The sequence below is a fragment of the Tupaia chinensis genome, unplaced genomic scaffold, assembly GCF_000334495.1.
Source record: "Tupaia chinensis unplaced genomic scaffold, TupChi_1.0 Scaffold000569_1, whole genome shotgun sequence".
Taxonomy (NCBI): Eukaryota; Metazoa; Chordata; class Mammalia; order Scandentia; family Tupaiidae; genus Tupaia; species Tupaia belangeri.
Window position 1 is genome coordinate 2,494,131 of NW_006160083.1, and position 19,613 is coordinate 2,513,743.

General features: G+C 39.7%; 1 protein-coding gene across 25 annotated transcripts in view; it reads left to right on the forward strand.

The window, feature by feature from the left end:
* The window catches only part of CADPS (calcium dependent secretion activator), a 423,537-nt gene that overhangs the window by 9,914 nt on the left and 394,010 nt on the right, over window positions 1–19,613 (forward strand). For all 25 annotated transcript variants that reach the window (XM_027775523.1, XM_027775527.1, XM_027775526.1 and 22 more), the window contains exon 2: window positions 4,461–4,793. In XM_027775523.1, coding sequence (XP_027631324.1) covers window positions 4,461–4,793 — 333 coding nt within the window. The remainder of the gene's footprint in view (window positions 1–4,460; window positions 4,794–19,613) is intronic.

The window sequence follows — 19,613 nt, forward strand, 5'->3', positions numbered from 1 at the left end:
CCCTGTGGCTGTTTTGCCCCCTTTTGGCACTCTGTCTTGCCCATCTCCTGAAGCTTCAACTTCTTTCCTCTACACTCTTGACATTCCACTCATCTCCCCTCTTTCTGGGGCCTGGCAGTCATACCTTACCTCTGGGCAGATAGATTCCTCATCCTCTCAGAGTCCTCTCAGTTTGATCCTCATCAAAAATTGAAGGCTGGATTAACCTTGTGACAGCGAAGGAAAGTGAGGTTGATAAAGGTTAAAGTAGTGGTAGTTAAAATAGTCATCATCTAAGGTCATGGTTCCACAAAGATTTATTGAGTGGCTACGATGTTTAAGGAAGGGACTGTTGAAAGCAGACGATACATCCAGGATTCAGAGGTCACCTAGCCAGTTGTGGGCACCAGCTGGGTCCAGAGTGCCAACATCCTTATTTCTTACATCTAATCATTAGGTCTCATGAAAACAAGTAAGTCACCTGTTTTCAGAGATAAACATCTTGTGTCTGCTGGTTTCCTCTTTAGCTTCTTACTCCCATCCTGACATTGTTTTACTCCATAGTGTCTCTGCCAGAGAAGTCTTCATTTTTATTATTCATGTACTCATTTAAGAGATATTTATTGAACACCAGCTATGTGCTAGACACTATTTTAAAAGAAGTTATAGGAAAAAGCAGCTGTAATCTGCCTTTCTGAGACTTAAAGTAGCTAAGGTTTCAGATATTTATCAAGAGTTCTGAAAGCAATGACAGGTGGCAGGTAAGGCAGGGCTTTGAGGGAAACAAATAAGGTACAGAGAGCTTATAACTAGGGCCAGCTCCAAGGTTTATAGGGCAGTGGTGTGGACTGATGGGGAAGAGAGTATGGCTTCATTATAGACAGGTAGTTTCCAGGTCACCTCCAAGGCGTATTAGAGCTGAGAGCAAAGAGTTAACCCTTTGTGTACATTTGCCATCATTACCCACCTGTACACCTAGACGTGCAGCTGCCTCCCTGCCTGTCCTCTTGATCCCCTGCAGTCTGTTTTTCACAGTAAAGCCAGAGATTGTGAACTTGACTGTGCCATGGCCCAGCTTCAAACCTTCCATGGCTTCCCGCTGCCCCAATAACCTAATGTCTCTCCATGCCCTTGGCCATCTGGCCCCTTCCTGATTATCTTGTATCAGTCATTCCTGAGCCCCTCATTGCCATAACCACCCTATCCCCGCTTATTTCCTCAGACACGCAGGCCCTCCGACCTGTGGTTCCTGCTCTCTGAAATCTCTCTCACTCTGTTGTTTATCAGTCTTTCACTTATCATCTCAAAGGTGATTTCTTTCAGAAAAGCTGTCTTGACTGCATATTGGAATAACTGACTGTAGGCACCGTGGACCCTGGTACTTTCCCAAGATAGCATTTGTTCAGTTGTCATTAGATCTGTACGGGATTGTCAGGATGATGGCCGTTACCTTCCGTGAGGGCTGAATCTGCGTTTTTCTCACCATCATATCTCTGGCACCTAGTCATGTACCTATGTGTACTTCCTACCTAATACGTACACATAGGAGCGGTGGGTTGGTTCATCGAGAATAGTATAAACAGCACAGCTGGAAGGACAGTCCCAAAAGTGTAGTTCAGTTCCTTCTGTGTATAGACAAGAACCTGAATTACCAGAGAAGGTGACTTATTCAAGGTCACACAGCAAGTTAGTGGCAGAGCTGGCCTGGAACCATAGTTCACAGCTCCTGCCACAGGTTACATTGCCTCTCAAAGACTTCCCGTATTTGTCTTAAAACTTCAGTGCTCTTTGAGGTTTAGACCTATAGCTGGGACTCACACACATTAGTTAGATAGAGAAACCGCCCACACTAAGCATTACCAGATTGCAGGTGAATTATTTAGATCATTAAGGCTCATAAGGCCTGAGGATTTCTTTGAAACTTTTATTCTGTAATTGACTTTTAGAACTCTAAGATCTCACGTGAGTTCCAGTGTCCAAGCACAGGAGAGGAAGCCATGCCCTCTGCCTTATAAAGCAAACTCTCAGCTCTCCTTGCTAAATTAGTTCAAGTCAACAATAAGCAGAGGCCACCTTTTAAACTTCTCTCCACCCCCAAGAAAGGCTTTGCGATGAAGCCTGAGTTGAAGAGACAGCCAGCAAGTGCCTTTCCTCAAGTCTGAGGGGGAAATAAGCATTAGCTCTGCTCTTACTTATGCACCTTCCGAAGTGTGACCGGGACACAAGTTAGAAGTGTCAGATATTTCCTCTTCATGAATGAAGCAGCAGTTTGTATTACGCCCCAGAACCACATAGCTTGTGTAAACTTCCAAATGGTGGGCAAAAGAGTGCAAGTAAAATGTTTTTAATAGGTATCTTTGTCCCAAGTGTCAGGCAGTACCAGCAATGCAACAGAGTTCTTCTCCAGCAGGAGAGGGCTGTAGGGAAGGAAGGAATCCAGGTGAAGTAAAAAGAGCCCAGTGGGGCAGGTCCTATTGCAGGGGCTAAGCACTGTGCAGAGGAAGCCAGATCCCTCTTGCTGACCAAGTTTTCAGTGTTGACCGCAGTGACTTCTAAGCAAGGCACACGTGTGTGTCCAGGATCCCGATGAGCTAGAGAATTCAAGGAAAAGGGATACACTTTCTCTTTCTATCTCTCTCTCTTTGGCGCGCACACACACACACACACACACACACACACACACACACCCTCTAACATAATAAAACAAACAAAATAATGTTTAAACAAAAGGCCAAGGTAAAGTAGTCAGATGATACGAGTTACCCAGAACAAGTCCTTTCCCCTCTGTAGAGTCTCAGCTTTCCCATCTACAAAATACATTGAGCATAATTGAGTTCAATGTTGGTTCACTTTCACAGCACTGGGTGCTTCTTTAGGGACCAAACATATTGTGGGGAACAAGGATGTAGTCATTGTCCACATGGGGTTTACATTTCAGGAAGGGAAAAAAATAATTAAATACCTATTTATCTAATTCTTATTTAATTCCAGTTATGATAAATGTCACCAAAGGAATAAAATGAGATACAAATTGTATTCATTATTTAGTGCTGTGTGCCAGGTATCATGCCAGGTACTTTATATGTACAGCCCAAGTATCTCTTATCCAAGTGCATGGGATGAGAAGTGCCTTGGATTTGAGATTTTTAAATTTTGGAATAGTTGGCATATACATAATAAGATACTTTGGGCATGGAACCCAAATCTCAACGTTAAATTAATTTTTGTTTCACACAGAGCTTATATTTATAGATAGAAGGTAATTACACAATATACAAGCAATATACAATATTATTTTAGTTGCCAGAGGGTATGTGTGCTCACCAGAGAGAGAGAAAGAGAGAGAGAGAGAGAGAGAGAGAGAGCAGAACTTCCAAATAGTATGTGGTCATGTTACAATCCCTTCTATCTTATTTCTTTATTCTGTCAGAATTTGGGGCATGTCTATACATGTACCCAGCCTGTTTTTCAAGCTGCATGGGCCAGGATTTGAACCATGGTCAGTCATGTGGCATCTAGCTCCCTTAACTGCTAGGCTGTGGGGCCAGCCTTCTGTTTTTTCTTGGGAATGCTAAATAAACTATGTATTATACACTTGCATTTAAACTACAAGCTGTCACATGAGGTCAGGTGTGGAATCTTCATGTGGCATCATGTCAGCACTCAAAAAGTTTCATATTTTATAACATTTCATATTTCACATTTTTTGATTAGGGATGCTTAACCTCTAACAATTTATATAGCATTTAATGTGAACCAGACCTGTTTTAAGTCTTTTTACACATTAACTAACTTAATCCTCATATAAAAATGCCTATGATTGGGGCCAGCAGGTGGTAGTTAAGGTGCTGAACTCCCACCTGGCCAATTGTAGTTCGAGTCATGGACCAGGTGGCTTGAAATTCATACTGGGCACGTATGCATGCCCAAAATCCTGAGAGGAGAGTGGAGGAGAAGGGATTGCAGTGTGGCTGTTCTCCCAGGGGGTGATTTCTCACTTTATATCTCTCTGTCTGGCAAGCACACACAACTTTTAGCAAAATCGCTTTTTAAAAAATAAAAAAAAAAAGCCTATGATTTAGAAAGTACTATCATCCTCATTTTAAAGGGGTGAGAATACTTAGGTACAAAGAGGTTAAGGTGCCCAAAGTCACACAGCCACTAAGTATCAGAGAAAGAACCTAAGAACCCGTACAGTCTGAGCGCAGAGCGTATATTGTTTGCTGTCTTTCATGATATTAGTGTCCCATTTAATCCTCACAACAGCCTGGTATAGTACATCCTTACTCGCATTTTGCATATTTCGATACAGAAACAGAATGTGGAGATGGCTTATCTGAATTTGCATACCTAGGAGGTGGCAGGTAGGGTGGGACCCACATTAGTGCCTCCTGGAAGACATGTGAGAGAACTTAGCCCAGGGAACTGGTATCTCCATGACTGACTCTCTGATTGTCTGTCCTGGCCCTGTCCTTGCTTAGGTGTTCCTAAAGAGCGACCGCGTAGCCCGCATGGTGCAGAGCGGGGGCTGCTCCGCCAACGACTCACGGGAGGTCTTCAAGAAGCACATTGAGAAGCGAGTGCGCAGCCTGCCTGAGATCGATGGCCTCAGCAAGGAGACTGTGCTGAGCTCCTGGATGGCTAAGTTCGATGCCATCTACCGTGGGGAAGAGGACCCCAGGAAGCAGCAGGCCCGAATGACAGCCAGCGCAGCCTCTGAGCTGATTCTGAGCAAAGAGCAACTCTATGAGATGTTCCAGAACATTCTTGGGATCAAGAAGTTCGAGCATCAGCTCCTGTACAATGCCTGCCAGGTAAGGTGTCTCTCACCTGGGTGGAGCTGCGGGTAAGCACAGCTGCATTATGACTTCTGTGGGCCACTTCTTGACTTAAAAAAAAAAAAAAACATACATTAAAGCTTATATATTATGGAGGCCAGCAGATGGCATAATGGTTACATTGCTGGACTCCTACATGGTTGACCACGGTTCACATCCTGGACCCAGCAGCTTAAAATTCATGCTGGGCATATATGTGTGTGTGCCCAAAATCCTGAGAGGAGATTAGAGAAAAAGGGATTGTGGCATAGCCCTGCTCCTGGGGGGTGATTCCTCGCTTTCTGTCTCTCTGTCTCTCTTTGGCTCTCAGGCAAATGCACATGCTCTATAGCAAAACTCTTTCTCTCAAAACAACAACAACAACAAAAATAACCTTATATATTAGGATTACATTGGTACAAAGTTGAATGTAAGCCAGGCTAGATCATATTCTTGCTTTTCTTCTCATTTTAAAAGAAATTAAACCATTTCTGTGATCCCCTAAACTTCTCATGAGCTCTAGGTACTGACTTCATCACATCTAATGAATAAGTCGGTTCTGTGGGAAGCACCTGGTTGTTATATATCAAAAATGCTAAAAATCAAAATGATAACTTTTTCCTCAGAGTGGTTCTGCCTTGGACTTGCACTTCTTTAGCTGGGGAGACCACTGGGCTTAGCAGCTAGTTGTCAAGAATAATTAATTAAAATAGAAAGCTTACAGAAGACATGAGTATAATCATACCCCTGTATTAGTCACATTATGAATTTCTGAGTGGATCTTAAGGGGAGAGCTGAGGCTCTTTATGGGTCCACCTCAGAATGGACCCACATATCCTCATCATTGGAAGTTGGGGGAACAAGTTATTCTAGGTCTTGATTCCCCACTTCAGCTAACCATTACAGTATATTCATGCATTCAACAAATATTTATTAAGGGTCTACTTGTTTTTTATGAATCACTTGAGAGATTTTTTTAATGCATGTTCCTTCCCCCCTCCTCCCAGAGATTCTCATTCTGCATCCTCAGGGTAAGGCCAGGGGTCTGCATTTTAAATAGGGGCCTCCCTTCCTGGTAATTTGTTGCCCTTCGTTTCTGAAGAGCTATTAAAGAAACTTGGCTGTGTCCTGGTTTCCCTGAACCAACTCCATTCCTTAAGGTAGGTTAAATGAAGGTATTACAGCGTGGTGTCTACAGTTGCTTGTTGCTCAGAATCAGCCAGACTTAGGTCAGTCCTAGTGTGACCTCTCGCTAGCTGTGGCCTTGAGGATTTAAGTTAACCTCTTTATACTTGAGCTTGGGGGTGAACTTGTAAGAAATCAACATGTTTAAAGCCTAAGTAACATGGGCTACCATATAAATGGTAGCACTTAGAATGTATAGTCTATACTTGGGCCAGCAAATGGTATAATGATTATGTCACTAGATTCCCAGGTAATCGACCATGGTTGAGTCCTGGACTCAGAGACTTAAAATGCATGGTGGGCGTGTGTGCATGCATGCCCAAAATCCTGAAAGGAGAATGGAGGAGAAGGGATGGCAGCATGGCCATCCCCCGAGGGGGTGATTTCTCACTTTCTGTCTCTGTCTCTCCGGCAAGCGCACACACCCTATTACAAATATATAATAATCTAGTGAAAGGGACAAAAAGTCCATGGTATCAAAACAGTGCCAGTCCCATTCTGTATGAGACTATCACATTTTGAGTTTACTTCCTTCCATCTTTGTGGCTACCACCTAGTTCAAACCACCAACTTAACTGTGACCACAGCTTCTTTTCAATTGGTAAACCTGCCTGTCCTCTTGCTACATGAGAATGCCTTTGTCCCATACAGTTAGAGTGATCTTGTTACAATGTACATTGGGTCATGCCATTACTCTGCTTAAAACAGAGTACCCAGGGGCCAGCAGATGGCGTAGTGGTTATGTTGCTGGACTCCCACAGAGCTGACTGTGGCTCAAGTGTCGGACCCAGTAGCTTGAAAATCACAGTGGACAAATGTGTGTGAGTATCCAAGATCCCCAGAGGAGAATAGAGAAGGGATTGCATTGTGTCCATCCCCCCAGGGGGGATGATTTCTCGTTTTCCATCTCACTATCTCTATCTCTCCCCCCGCTACCCCATGAACACATAGACCCAAAGGCAAAAACAAACAAGCAAAATGAAACGTCCATCACTCTTCCAGTGACATCCCAACTTGCACTTGAGGTAGTGCTTGAGCCAGCCCTGCTCATACATTCTCCACAAATGCTTAGTCATTGGGCTCTTTCTGTTTCCCCAACATGTCAGACTAGTTCGATGCCTTTACATTTATTCTTAGCCTCAACTTAGAGTGCTTTTTGCCAGACCTTTCCATGATAGCTCAGCTTCTCTTAGAAGTCTTCCGTGACCACACCATCTAAAGTTCCTACTTCTCTCACATCATACTCTATCATATCTCCCTGTTCTATTTTTATCATAGCCTTCATCAGTATTTACTTATCCATCCCTTTTTACCTGTATATTATCTGGGTCAACCTCCTCAGTGATGCTTCATCAAAATGTTAGCCTCAAGAGCGTAGAGATTCATCTTGGCCTATTCACTAATATTCTCAGTACACAAGATGATCTTGGCATCTAGTGAGTGCTTAGTAAGTATATTGAATTAATGAATGGATAATGGCAGATTATTTTGATTAGTAGGTAGAATCTTACTTAATATTATATTTGATCTAGAATTTTCTGGATGTTTTAGTAAGCAGGACTCTAGTTAGCACTTCATAGTATAATATATGCATTACATTTGAAGACATAACTGTTATCTAATTTTTTGTCAGTAAATTTCAATTTAGAACCCTGATTGTCAGACTAGAGGTGAAGGGTTTCTTTGATGGGTCAGAAAATATGTTTAAATTTTCAAATAAATCTCAATATAAAATTAAATTTAATTCTTTTTATTTAAAATATGACTGCATCCCATGTGGTACTTTTTTTTAAGAGTTTTTTTTTTTTTCCATAAGGCACATACACTCATCAGAGAGAAAGAAAGAGATTAAGACTGAGAGGGAAAGTGAGAGATTACATCCCGGGGGAGATGGCCACAGTGCAATCTGTTTTCCTCATTCTCTTCCTGGGATCCTGGGCACACATGCACACGTGCTCAGTGTGATCTTCAAGACACCAAGTCTGGGACTTGAACCACAGTTGGCCATGTAGGAGTCCAGTGACATAACCACCACCCCATCTGCTGGCCCCCATGTAGTACTCTTAAAACAGGACAGGCAGAGAGTATTGCCTATCCTCTATCACCATTTTCTCCACCTCAAGAGCATATCATACTTTCAAAAAGATTGGAGCTCACCCATTTGAGTTATAAGTAATTTTAAAATAATATCCTCTCCCCTAAGACTAATAAACAACAACAACAAAAAGTAAGGAGAAATACTTCTTGGGCCAGGGATACTTGAAGCATTTAATATTGTATTCCGTACTTATTTCTAAGCCTGATTATTGTTTCAGCGTCTTTTATCAGTAGAAATTAGGGAAAATAGGAACCAGCAGATGGCGTAATGGTTACATTGTGGGACTCCCATGTAGTTGACTGCATTTTGAGTCCTGGACCCAGCAACTTAAACTCCTGTCAGGAACACGTGCGTGCGTTCCCAAGATCCCTAGAAGAGAATGGAGAAGAGATTGTGGCTTGGCTATCCCAAGTGATTTCTTACTTTCTGTCAATGTCTCTCTCTGTCTTTCCAGTGAGACCACATGCCCTATGGCAAAGATCTCTCTAAAAAAAAAAATAGGGAAAATAATACATGCTGGTAATTCACACACACACAAACAAATGAATTCTAAATATATACTTTTCAACTTCTGTCTTTAGTAAGCTGAATTATTTGAATGGATAGGCAAACAATAATATTTTTAAAGATAACATTAGGAGTGAAAATATATCACAAACATTACAGAAAGCATTATTCTCAAAACTTAGTATTGGAATAAATTATTGTTGTATTTTCTGTAATCTGTTAATTTCAGCCAAACACCTCTATGATAGGCAAACCTTTTGACCCAGCAGCTCTGCCTCAAGAAATTAGTTATAAGTAAATATTCAGAAATGTATGCAGTGGAGTTAAGGGCAAAGATGTTCACTGCAGCCTTTTTATGGCAATGAAAAAAATTAAAGTAGGCCTAATTCCCAACAGGTGAGGATTAATTAGTTAGATTTTTATTTAACAATGTGAGAGAATACTCTCTATCAAAAAAAAAAAAAGTTGTCAAAGAAGAAAACATTTCATGTGGGAAAATGTTCATTAGATATTGCTAAGTGAAAACTCCAGCCATAAAACAAAATATACAGGCTCAGCCTCATTTTTATGAAGAAGAACAAAAAAGGATAGAATAAATAGTGGGTGGGCAAAAACCTAAGTGTTAACCTTGCTTATCTTTAGGCAGTGAGCATAATGGTTGCTTTCTATCATTTCTATTAGTATGCAGTTAGAAATATTTCTTGACTTATGATGAGGTTGCCTACCAATGAATATGTCCTAAATTTAAAATATCATTAAGTCCAAAATGGGCATATTGTAGACAGCATCTAAAACACACTGGCAGCCCAGTACATTATAGGGTATCTGGTTACCCTCATGGTCACGTGGCTGACCAGGAGCAGCAGGTCACCAACGCTGCCCAGCATCACACGAGAGCTGTGTATTACATATCAGTAGGCCAGGAAAAGATCAAAAGTCAAGAAAGTACAGGGTTTTTTTCTCAGTGTGTATGGTGATTGCACCACTGTAAAATTGAAAAAAGTCGTAAGTTGAAACAGCATAAATTGGGGGCTTCCTGTATTTCATAAATGGAAACATACAAAAAAAATCAACAAAGGAACAACCAAAACAATAAGAAAAGAAAATGAAAGATAAGAAAAAATTATCTTCTGATTTTTTTCCCCAGACTTCAGTCGTGAACATACCCTCTTTTTGATGTTTACCATTTCCAAATACCACCTGTTGATTATTTACTCAATATTTCTCTTTTCAAAGGTTTTATTATTTATTTATTCCATGTGCGAGAGACCCTGGCAGGGTCCTGATGCCATGGTCCACCCCAGCTTCTGCCAGCCCAAATTACGGGCTCCTGTGTGCCTGACTTATTCAGGGAGGTCTCCAGGCAAGAACCTAGAACCTTCCCATATGGGTCAGCTTTGCAGAGTGTTGCATTTCACCCTTCTACCACTGTACTGCCCTGTATTTCATATTTATTATTAAATTTCCAAGTGACATTTTAACCCATCTTTATCTTAAGTAATATATGTGAAATCATAGCTTTGATGTACTGTTATTTTTTTTAATAATAGGCATTAAAGAGAAATCTAACTATTAAAATAGGAGCTCTTCATTGTTGGTCCTCTTGGATCATCTCACATCATCAATGAGGTGCAAGGCGTAGCTGGGACAGCCAGTGCCCTAATTACTGAGGGTGGTGGTGCAGACTTCTCTGACGCCATCCCTGAAAATAGCCCCAGTCTGACCAGGAGACCTATTCTGTGAAGTCTGTGTGGCCTAGCAGTGAAGCTTAGATTCTCTTCATCTCCCTCATCTTCCCTTGCTGGCATGTGCAGCTCTCTCACCTTGCTGTCAGATGGCAAGAACTGTACATTGACCACTTGCGTGCTCTCTTGTAAACTATGCCAAGCCCTGCAAAATTCCATCTTCTCTCGTGAGAAAGGACAGGGAGATGAAATCACATCCTTTTCATGCTCAACCTACTTAAATTGTTTCTTGCTTTGTTCTAAACCTTCTCCTTACTAGACACAGCAATTCCTATGTATTTCCAAAACCAGGAGTATATATGTTCTCCTCTTATGAATAGCACATCCTAAGGGAAGCTGTAATCTAATTTCAGTACTGTTTTCTGAAAGTTTCTATGATCTCAATTTATGAGATTCTTCCAGTAAATGCCTTCTCGTGTCAAATGAGAAATGACATTTATCAAAGAGTGATTACATCAGTTACATATCAGTTGTCTATTGTTATATGAGCCATGTTTACTAAAACAAAGGGAAAAAGCAAGAGAGCTTAACAGATATCTCCTTGTTTGCACATGGGAAACTTTTTAAGTCTATTTCCTTTATTTGAAAAGATATCTAGATTAATCTCACTGAAGAAATTTCTCATGCTCAACATAATATACTATGTAAAATAATTGGCAACTCTTATGAAATCAGTGTTCTTTTTTTAAATTGATTTTTTGAAAGATGCAGTCATATTTGTATCTATATGAGTTTAATTCTTTTTTAATTTCATTTTTATACATTCAACCACATTATTTAGCTTACAAAGTGAATATTTCAATATGTGAACATTTCTCCCTAGTCCAGCTGATTAAAATATCTTCAACAGATAATACCACATTTCTTTATCCCATTAATGCTTTGTCTCCATGTTTTTCTTCTAAATGTCCTTCCTCAGGCCCTATTCTTCCACACACACTATATCTGGTAATTCCTTGACAATAGTCGTGTCATCTAAGAGAGAAGACTGGGACAGACCTGCTTTCTAGCTCATGAAGTGCAAAGCTGATGATGATAATGATATGGTTCCTTTTTCCCTTTGGTGACCTTCAAATTTGGTAAATTTGATGTGCAGTTGTACCAGGCATCTTACTTCCCACCCCTCTGCTCAATCTTACTGGTTTTCCTTAACAGCTTCATTCTGTGGGCCAGCCCTGCAGCATAGCAGTTAAATCCTATGCAGAGGGAGCCAGATCCCATATGGCTGTCCTTGGTTTGAATCCCAGCCTTGGTGGCTTGAAAAACATGCTGGGTGTATGTGCATATATGCCCCGAATTCTGACAAGGTGGAAAAATGAAGGAAAAAGGATTACAACGTGACCATGCCTCATTGTCTTATAGATGCTTTCTCTCCCTAGCAAATACCCGTGCCCTTTGGCAATAAAACAATAAACAAAGTAGGGGCCAACAGGTAGCGTAGTGGATAAGGTGTCGTATTCCCACATGGTGAACCATGGTTCAAGTCCTGGATCTGGTGACTTAAAAATCACCCTGGGCGTGTGTGTGTGTGTGTGTGTGTGTCTAAAATCCCAGGAGGAAATGGCAGAGAAGGGATTGCAGCATAGCCATCCTCCCTGGGGGGTGATTTCTCACTTTCCTCTCACTGTCTCTCTCTCCTTTTTGATGAACACACATACCCTGTGGCAAAAACCTTAAAATAAATGAATGAATGAATGAATGAATGAATGAATGTGTTTCCTTGAAACACATCATGGAGGTAATAATATATTTTAGAAGGAAGCTAGTCTGTATCTCATACATTTTTAAGTGCAAATAAACTCTTCTTAATGAAACAGCCCTGCTAATTTTGAAAGTATGTGGATTAATATAAATGAAAGAAGAAAGTCATTTCCTCATATTTTGATTCTGCTCTTTAAAAACACCATTTCTGGTCGTGCTATGACTAATCAAACTCTTAGCTCTGAAAACATTGGTGGCATGACACCAACATTCTCCTTAGCCAACCTTCCTGCCTCCTGGGCATAGAGATAACATGCACTCTTCAACTAAGGAGGTGAAAACTTTCTTTTCACTCATCTTATTTGAATTTCTAGAGATTTCTTCAGATAAGCCTGCAATATACTAAAGGTGCTTGAAATATGGTTTCCCCATATAGAGACACCTTTGCATTTTCAATATTTAATCCTCAATCCTTATTGAACTGCTAATTTTCCCAACATTTTATTTCATTTCCTCCAGACCATCTCTGACACTATGGTTATCTAATTACACTACTATCTTCCTTGAACTTGATTAGCACTTGGCAGCTTTTCAGATAGTTTATTGGACTCGTAAGAGAAACATCAAATTATCAAGTTTTCAGCAGTGACCCAGGTTGCTAGGTTATATTCATCCCTCATTATAGAATTGTTAATCTCCATAGAACTACATAGCCTTTTCCTAGTCTAGACGTTTCCAATCTATTAGCTAAAACATTGCTTCTCAGGTAAGACTCTATTTTTTTTCTTTTTATCACTTTGTTTTGATCCCCAAATCCTGAAATGCTTCATATTTCAGAATGTTTAGAGCACCAGCATAATGCCGTAAGTGAAAAATTCTATATTTGACCTCATGTGACAGGTTGAAGTCAAACACTGTAATATAAAAATACTCTATAAAATTACCTTCATGGTTTATACATAAGACGTATATGAAAAAGAAATTCATGCTTAGACTTGGGTCTCATCCCTAAGATAGCTCATTATGTATATACGAATACCCCCAACTGGAACAAATCCATAATATGAAGCATGGCTGGTCCCAAGCATTTTGAATAAAGAATAGTCAACCCTCACAGTTCTTTGTGTTTAGTTGTCTTTTAATAAATACCTGTTGGGACTAGCAGTTAGCGTAATGGCTATGTTGCTGGACTCCCATGTAGTCGACTGCGGTTCAAGTCCTAGACACTGTGGCTTAAAACTCACGCTGGGCTTGTGTGCGTGCATGCCTAAGATCCCGAGGGAAGAATGGAGGAAAAGGGATTGCAGTGTGGCCATCCCCGTTGGGGGATGATTTCTCACTTTCTATCTTTCTATCTCTTTGTCTGGCGAGCGCACGTGCTCTATAGCAAAAAAAAAAAAAAAAAAAAAAAAAACCCCCCAAAAAAAAAAAAAAATACCTCAAAAAAAAAAAAAAAAAAAAAAACCTCTCCAAATAAATAAATAAATACCTATTGAAAAATGTTTTAAGATCTGAAGATGGTGATGGTGTTCTAATTTCACACTTATTTAGAAACATACTTTCATCATTTATTCATTCATTCAACAGATATTTTTAAGCATGTACTGTGCACTAGGTATCCTGTGTTCCATGCTGGAGTTAAAGCCTAAGCTTTCTTACTTTGGCCCAGAATGACCCTTGACATCTCCCAATAACTTTATAGTTGTTCAACTTAGAGTGGTATATTTATTTTTGCTCTATTGCTATGTAACAAATTTCTACAAATTCATAAACTTAAAAGAAGACCCACTTATTTTTTCAGTTTTTCTTGGTCTGGAGTCCAGGTATGACTTAGCAGAGTTCTCTGCTCCAGGCTTTACAGGTTAGAAATAAGGTGCTGGCTGGGTTGTTCAACAAGAAAAAAAAAAAACACAAAAGAACCCCAAATTCCTGGTTCATTATTCATTATAAATTATTTTTATTTATTTATTTATTTATTCATTCATTCATTCATTCATTCATTCATTCATTCATTCATTCATTTATTTCTTAATTTGACCAGAGAGAGACAGAGGGTGAGAGTGAGAGAGAAAGGAAGTGAGAAAGCAAGCTACCAGATTCAGGACTCGAACCCTAGTCGGCCATGTGGGAGTGTCCAGCGCCTTAACCACCACACCACCTGCTGGTCCCAATTATTCTGTATTCTTAACTTTATTCACTTTTTCAAGTTACCTATTTTGTTGTCTAACCTAATTGTCAACTATTCATGGGACAGCAAACAAAAGCCTGTGAATAAAGAACTCTGACCAAGGCTATAAATGCCAGTTATATTATTTTCAGTATTGTTGATTATATTTAAATTTTCCTTATAATAAAACACACTTTTATAATAAAATATATGATTTTTTTAAAAAAAGAATTAAGGTGCTGGCTGAGTTCTTATTCTCTCTGGAGTTTCAATAGGAAGGGCCCTTTTTTTTTGACAGAGAGAGAAACTTTTGCTCTAGCACACATGGGCTTGCTAGAGAAAAAGAAAGTGAGAAATCACTCCCCCAGTGGGGGATGGCCACACCACAGTTCCTTCTCCATTCTCCTCTTGGGATTTTGGGCATTCACATACTTGTGCCCAGCGTAACTTTTAAGCCGCCCAGTCCAGGACTCGGACTGCAGTAGACTATATAGGCATCCAGCAACATAGCCATTCCACCATCTGCTGGTCCCCAGGAAGAGCTCACTTCTAAGTTCCTCCTTATTGTTGGTACAACTCAATTTCTTGCAGCTGTAAAATTCTTCAGAAGTCTCTTATTCTTCAAACCCTTGATTTCTAGACCTACATATACAAGGATCACCTGATTAAATCAGACCCACTAGGATAATCTCCCATTAGGTTAATTTAAATTCATCTGTATAAGAATTTTATATCTGCAAAGTCTCTTCATTCTTAACATATACTACTGATAAGGGACAAGTTGTAGACTCTCCCCTCACTCAAGGAAGGAAATATAGTAGGATGTAGTGAACTGGGGTCATCCTACAGTTGTTTGTCACAGTGGTCTTCCCAACCCCGTTTTTTTTGTTGTTGTTGTTTGTTTGTTTTGTTTTGTAAGCAGTTTTATTTATTTTTAAAGCAATTTATTTATTTGTTATTATTATAATCTTGTTTATATTACATTGAATTACATATAACTTTACAGAGTATTGAATTTCTTTTTCCAGAAGGAATATCATGCATATCAGCCAATATAAAGATACTAAAATCCCCATCATCATCCTCATCAAATAGCTTTTGGTTATTTTTTCCAGATTATTATTATTATTATTATTATTCCAATTATGTTTTAAACATTCAATTACTATTCCAACCCCAGTTGTTCTTACAGCTGTCTCCTTCAGATACCTATCTATCTATCTATTTATTTATTTATTGAGAGAGGATTTTGCTGTAGGGCATATGCACTCGCCAGAAAGACAGAGAGACAGAAAATGAGAAATCATCCCTCTCAGGGGGATGGCCACGCTGCAATCCCTTCTCCTCCATTCTCCTCTTGGGATCTTGGGCACACACGCACATGCGTCCGGCCTGAGTTTAAACCATGGGGTCCCGGACTCGAACCACTGTTGGCTACATGGGAATCCAGTGACATAGCCATTACACCAATTGCTGGTCCCCAGATAGCAATTTAAAGGTAACCTTTTGGAGGCCAGCAGATGGCATGGTAGTTAAAGTGCTAGCCTCACATGTGGCCATCATGGTTCAAGTCCTTGACCTGCTGCTTGAAAATCATGCTGGGAACGTGTGCTTGTGTGTCCAAAATCCCAGGAGGAGAATAGAAGAGAAAGAACTGTGGTATGGCTGTCCCCCTGAGGGGTCAATTTTCACTTTCCTTCGTTCTCTCTGTCTCTGTCTCTTTCCAATGAGCACACATGCCCTATGGCAAAAACCGTAAAGAAAAAAATTACCTTCTTAAAGAAGCTCGCTCACTCTAGCTCTCTATCTCATCATTCTACCTAAAGTGGGCTTCTGTTTGTTTATGTCAAGTGTTACCATGATAGTACTTAATATAATTGAATTCATCTCGTATATTTAGTTACCTTGTCTTCGTCTGTTTCCTCTAGATTATTTTTCTAATATCAAGAACCATGTGCATTGCATTTACCACTGTATGACCAACACAACAAAATGCCTGGCACAAAATAGGTGCCTAATTAAATATTGACTCAATCAGTAACTGCAGAAGCCAAGGCATTTGTGAGTTCATGGGGCTTAAATGCCAACATTCCACAAAGGTATATGGCTTTTTGTTTTTTCTTCTGTTTTGGCAAAATACAGCAATAGAACAAGCCTGTCAGTCTGTAACCTGCATCTGCCTGCCACTTCTCTTGGTTTACAATCTGGATATTAGCCGAAGGTCACAGTATCCTTCCAGGCATAAACTTTCCCTCTGGCTACACTAGCCTCTCTCTGTCCCATTGCATTATTGACCCAAGAGGGACAGAAATTAAATCTTGGTTTTCTAAAGTCATGCATCGCCTTTACAGTCATTAGGTATTTGAAAGCCTGCCAGTTTTAAATGACTTTGCTTGCCAGTTGTACTTTAATTTCAGTGTTCTTGGAATGTGAAAACGATCAAAATGCATATATCACATGAACATGTTCTATTTAGTTAGTAGGGACAAAATTAGAGGCATTGAAGATGTGAGGGGTATTGAGCCAGATAGCAATATTTAATTTCCCAGAGCAACAGTTTTCTGGTGGTCCCATCATGATTTTTCTTACTTCTGTATCAGTTGTTCCAAGAACACATGGCCAAATAGTTCTATCTGATTGCACCTGCTGTTACTGTGGGACTAACAGAAATAGAAAGTTGAAATTAAAAGATAGTGGATATCCTGCATCTGACAAGCAGTGAATTGGACTTTTTTCTGTGCAGACTTCAAAATCGCTGTAGACATTTCAGCATTTTCTCCCCTTTGTTGCCAAAATCATAAATATGCTCATTTATTCAAAGTCCTTTCATAATCATTGAACCACAAAATTGTAATCAGAGGTGTTAAAGAGGTGAACTTTCAGAAAAATACATACAAAAATAGTATTCTCTACCTTTCACCAAATAATGAAACCCAGTTTAACTATCTAGCACAGCCTTGCAAACAGAAATATTGTTCCCAACCTTCTGACACGTTTTACCAGCCCAGATGTCCCACGGTCATGACTTGAATTTAGCTGCTTCTTCCAACACACAGCCTTCTTGCTTCCTCAATGATTTAGGCCTATAATTAGCAGAAGCTTGAGTGATGGAGTTTAGTTTACTGAATTAATTTTGTCGTTAACCCTTTTTGCCTCAAACCCTTTTTTTTTTTCAAAAGTTTATTTCTTCCATAGTATAGATAGGAAATGACAGACAGCCACAGAGACAGGAACCCCCAACAGGGTCTTCATTCCGCAATTCACTCCAGTCTCAGTCAACCTGGGTTATGGGCACGCATGGACTTTGGACGGGGAGACCTCCACACGCAAACCTGGGACCTTCCCACATGGGACCCACATGGGTTACTCTATGGGTATGAGATCTTAACTTTTAACACTAAGGTTTTTTTATTATTTAAAATTGTTTTTTTTTTCAATTGGCAGAGGATACATATGCTCATCAGAAACAGAAAGACAGAAGGAGAGGGAGATGAAACAAGCACATGCCCCAATGGGTCATAGCCAGAATGTAATCCCTTCTCCTCCACTTTTCTATCCTGTTGTAATTTTGAGCACCTACACCCACTCTTGACATGTTTTTCAAGCTTTTGAGGACAAGATTCAATCCACAGGCTTGGCCATGTGGGATCCAACTCCCTTCATGATTAGACTATGAGTCCAGTCCCAAAAGGTTATAGCATAAAATTTAGTTCATTCAGTCTGAAAGCAATGAAAAGTGATGGTTGTTCATGCTGTGAAACTGAATACATAATAACTGTGTAACATGGAAGCCAAGAATGTGATGTTAGATTTTTAATGTAATAGTTTTATTATAGTCTGTATTCCTTATCATCTGAAATTTTGGATACATTGCTTAACTTTGCTAAGCATCAGTGTACTTGTTTATAAAATGAGAATAATAACAGAATATGCCTTACTACATTTATTGTGAGGCTATAAAGTGATCAAAAATAAATTACCTTGCACCATTCTTTGCACATACACATTTAAAAACATATAAACTGTTAACATCACTTACTATTGTCACTCCAGCCAAGATGTAGTCCATGATAAAGTATTAACCCAGGGCTAATAGCTTTATGGAATTCATAGCTAAAATCTTAAGAATAGTTTTAACTTAACCCTAGTATTATACAGAAATAAAGCATTGGGACCAGCAGTTAGTGTAATGGCTATGTCACTGAACTCCCATGTAGTCAATCGCGGTTCAAGCTCCAGGCCGGGTGGCTCAAATTCATGCTGGATGCATATGCATGCGTGCCCAGGATCCCGAGAGGAGAATGTAGGAGAAGGTATTGCGGCATGGCCATCCCCCTGGGAGGTGATTTCTCGCTTTCTGTCTCTGTCTCTCTGTCTTTCTGGTGAGCACACATGCCCTATAGCAAAAACCTCTGCAAAAAAAAAAAAAAAAAAAAAAGAGCATCAAATGTCAGTGACTTAAAAATAGAACTCTCAGGTTACAGAGATTTGGGTCTGCATTCTGGCTCTGCTACCTAGTCAGTGAATCTCACTGGGCCTCACTTTCTGCATATATACGATGATAATAATGATACTTTCCACCTAATAAGGTAGTTAGTGCTAATTATTTTTAGCTACCATTAATTAACTGAATTCCTATGTCTTAGGAAAGTTCTACTTGATGCATAATTGTCTGTATAGTTGAGCTAGTTCTTGGGAATCGATTCTTAAAATCTAACAGTTAATCAGAGTTGGCCCCACAGTACAGCAGTGAAACCTTGTGCCAACAGGAGTCCACATGCCCAACAGTGAAACCTTGGGCAACAGGAGTCCACATGTTCAACTGTGGTTCAAATCCTAGCCCCAGTGACTTGGAAAATATGCAGGCACCTTCATATGCATGCCCAAAAGCCCAAGACGATGGGGAAATGGAGGAAAAAGGATTATGGAATAGCCATACCCCTTTCGGGGGTGCTTTAATCCTCTCTTCCCTTGCCGAACACACATATGCATGGTCAATAAAAGAAAAACAAAATTGTACAATGGAAAATTTTGAAGAAGCGTAACACAAGGTTCTTTCTTTCAAAAAGTATGCAATGTAATCTGAAGGAACAAACAAGACTGCAAACAAAGTTAATGCACAGGACAAAGTCTGAAAGTGAAGCAGTAGATAACTATAACATGTAGTGCTAGTGGGAATCCAGACTCAGCTCCTTCTTATCTGTGTAACCTTTAGCAAGTTAATTAACTTCAGTATGCAGAAAGAGATGAATAACTACTAGCTTATTAATAACTACTAGGTAGAGATAAGATATGTAAAAGGTATGTACTTATTTATAAAATGGGAATAATAGCAGAACATGTCTTACTGCATTTATTGTGAGGCTATAAAATGATCAAAAATAAATCTCTTTACACCATGCTTTGCACATACA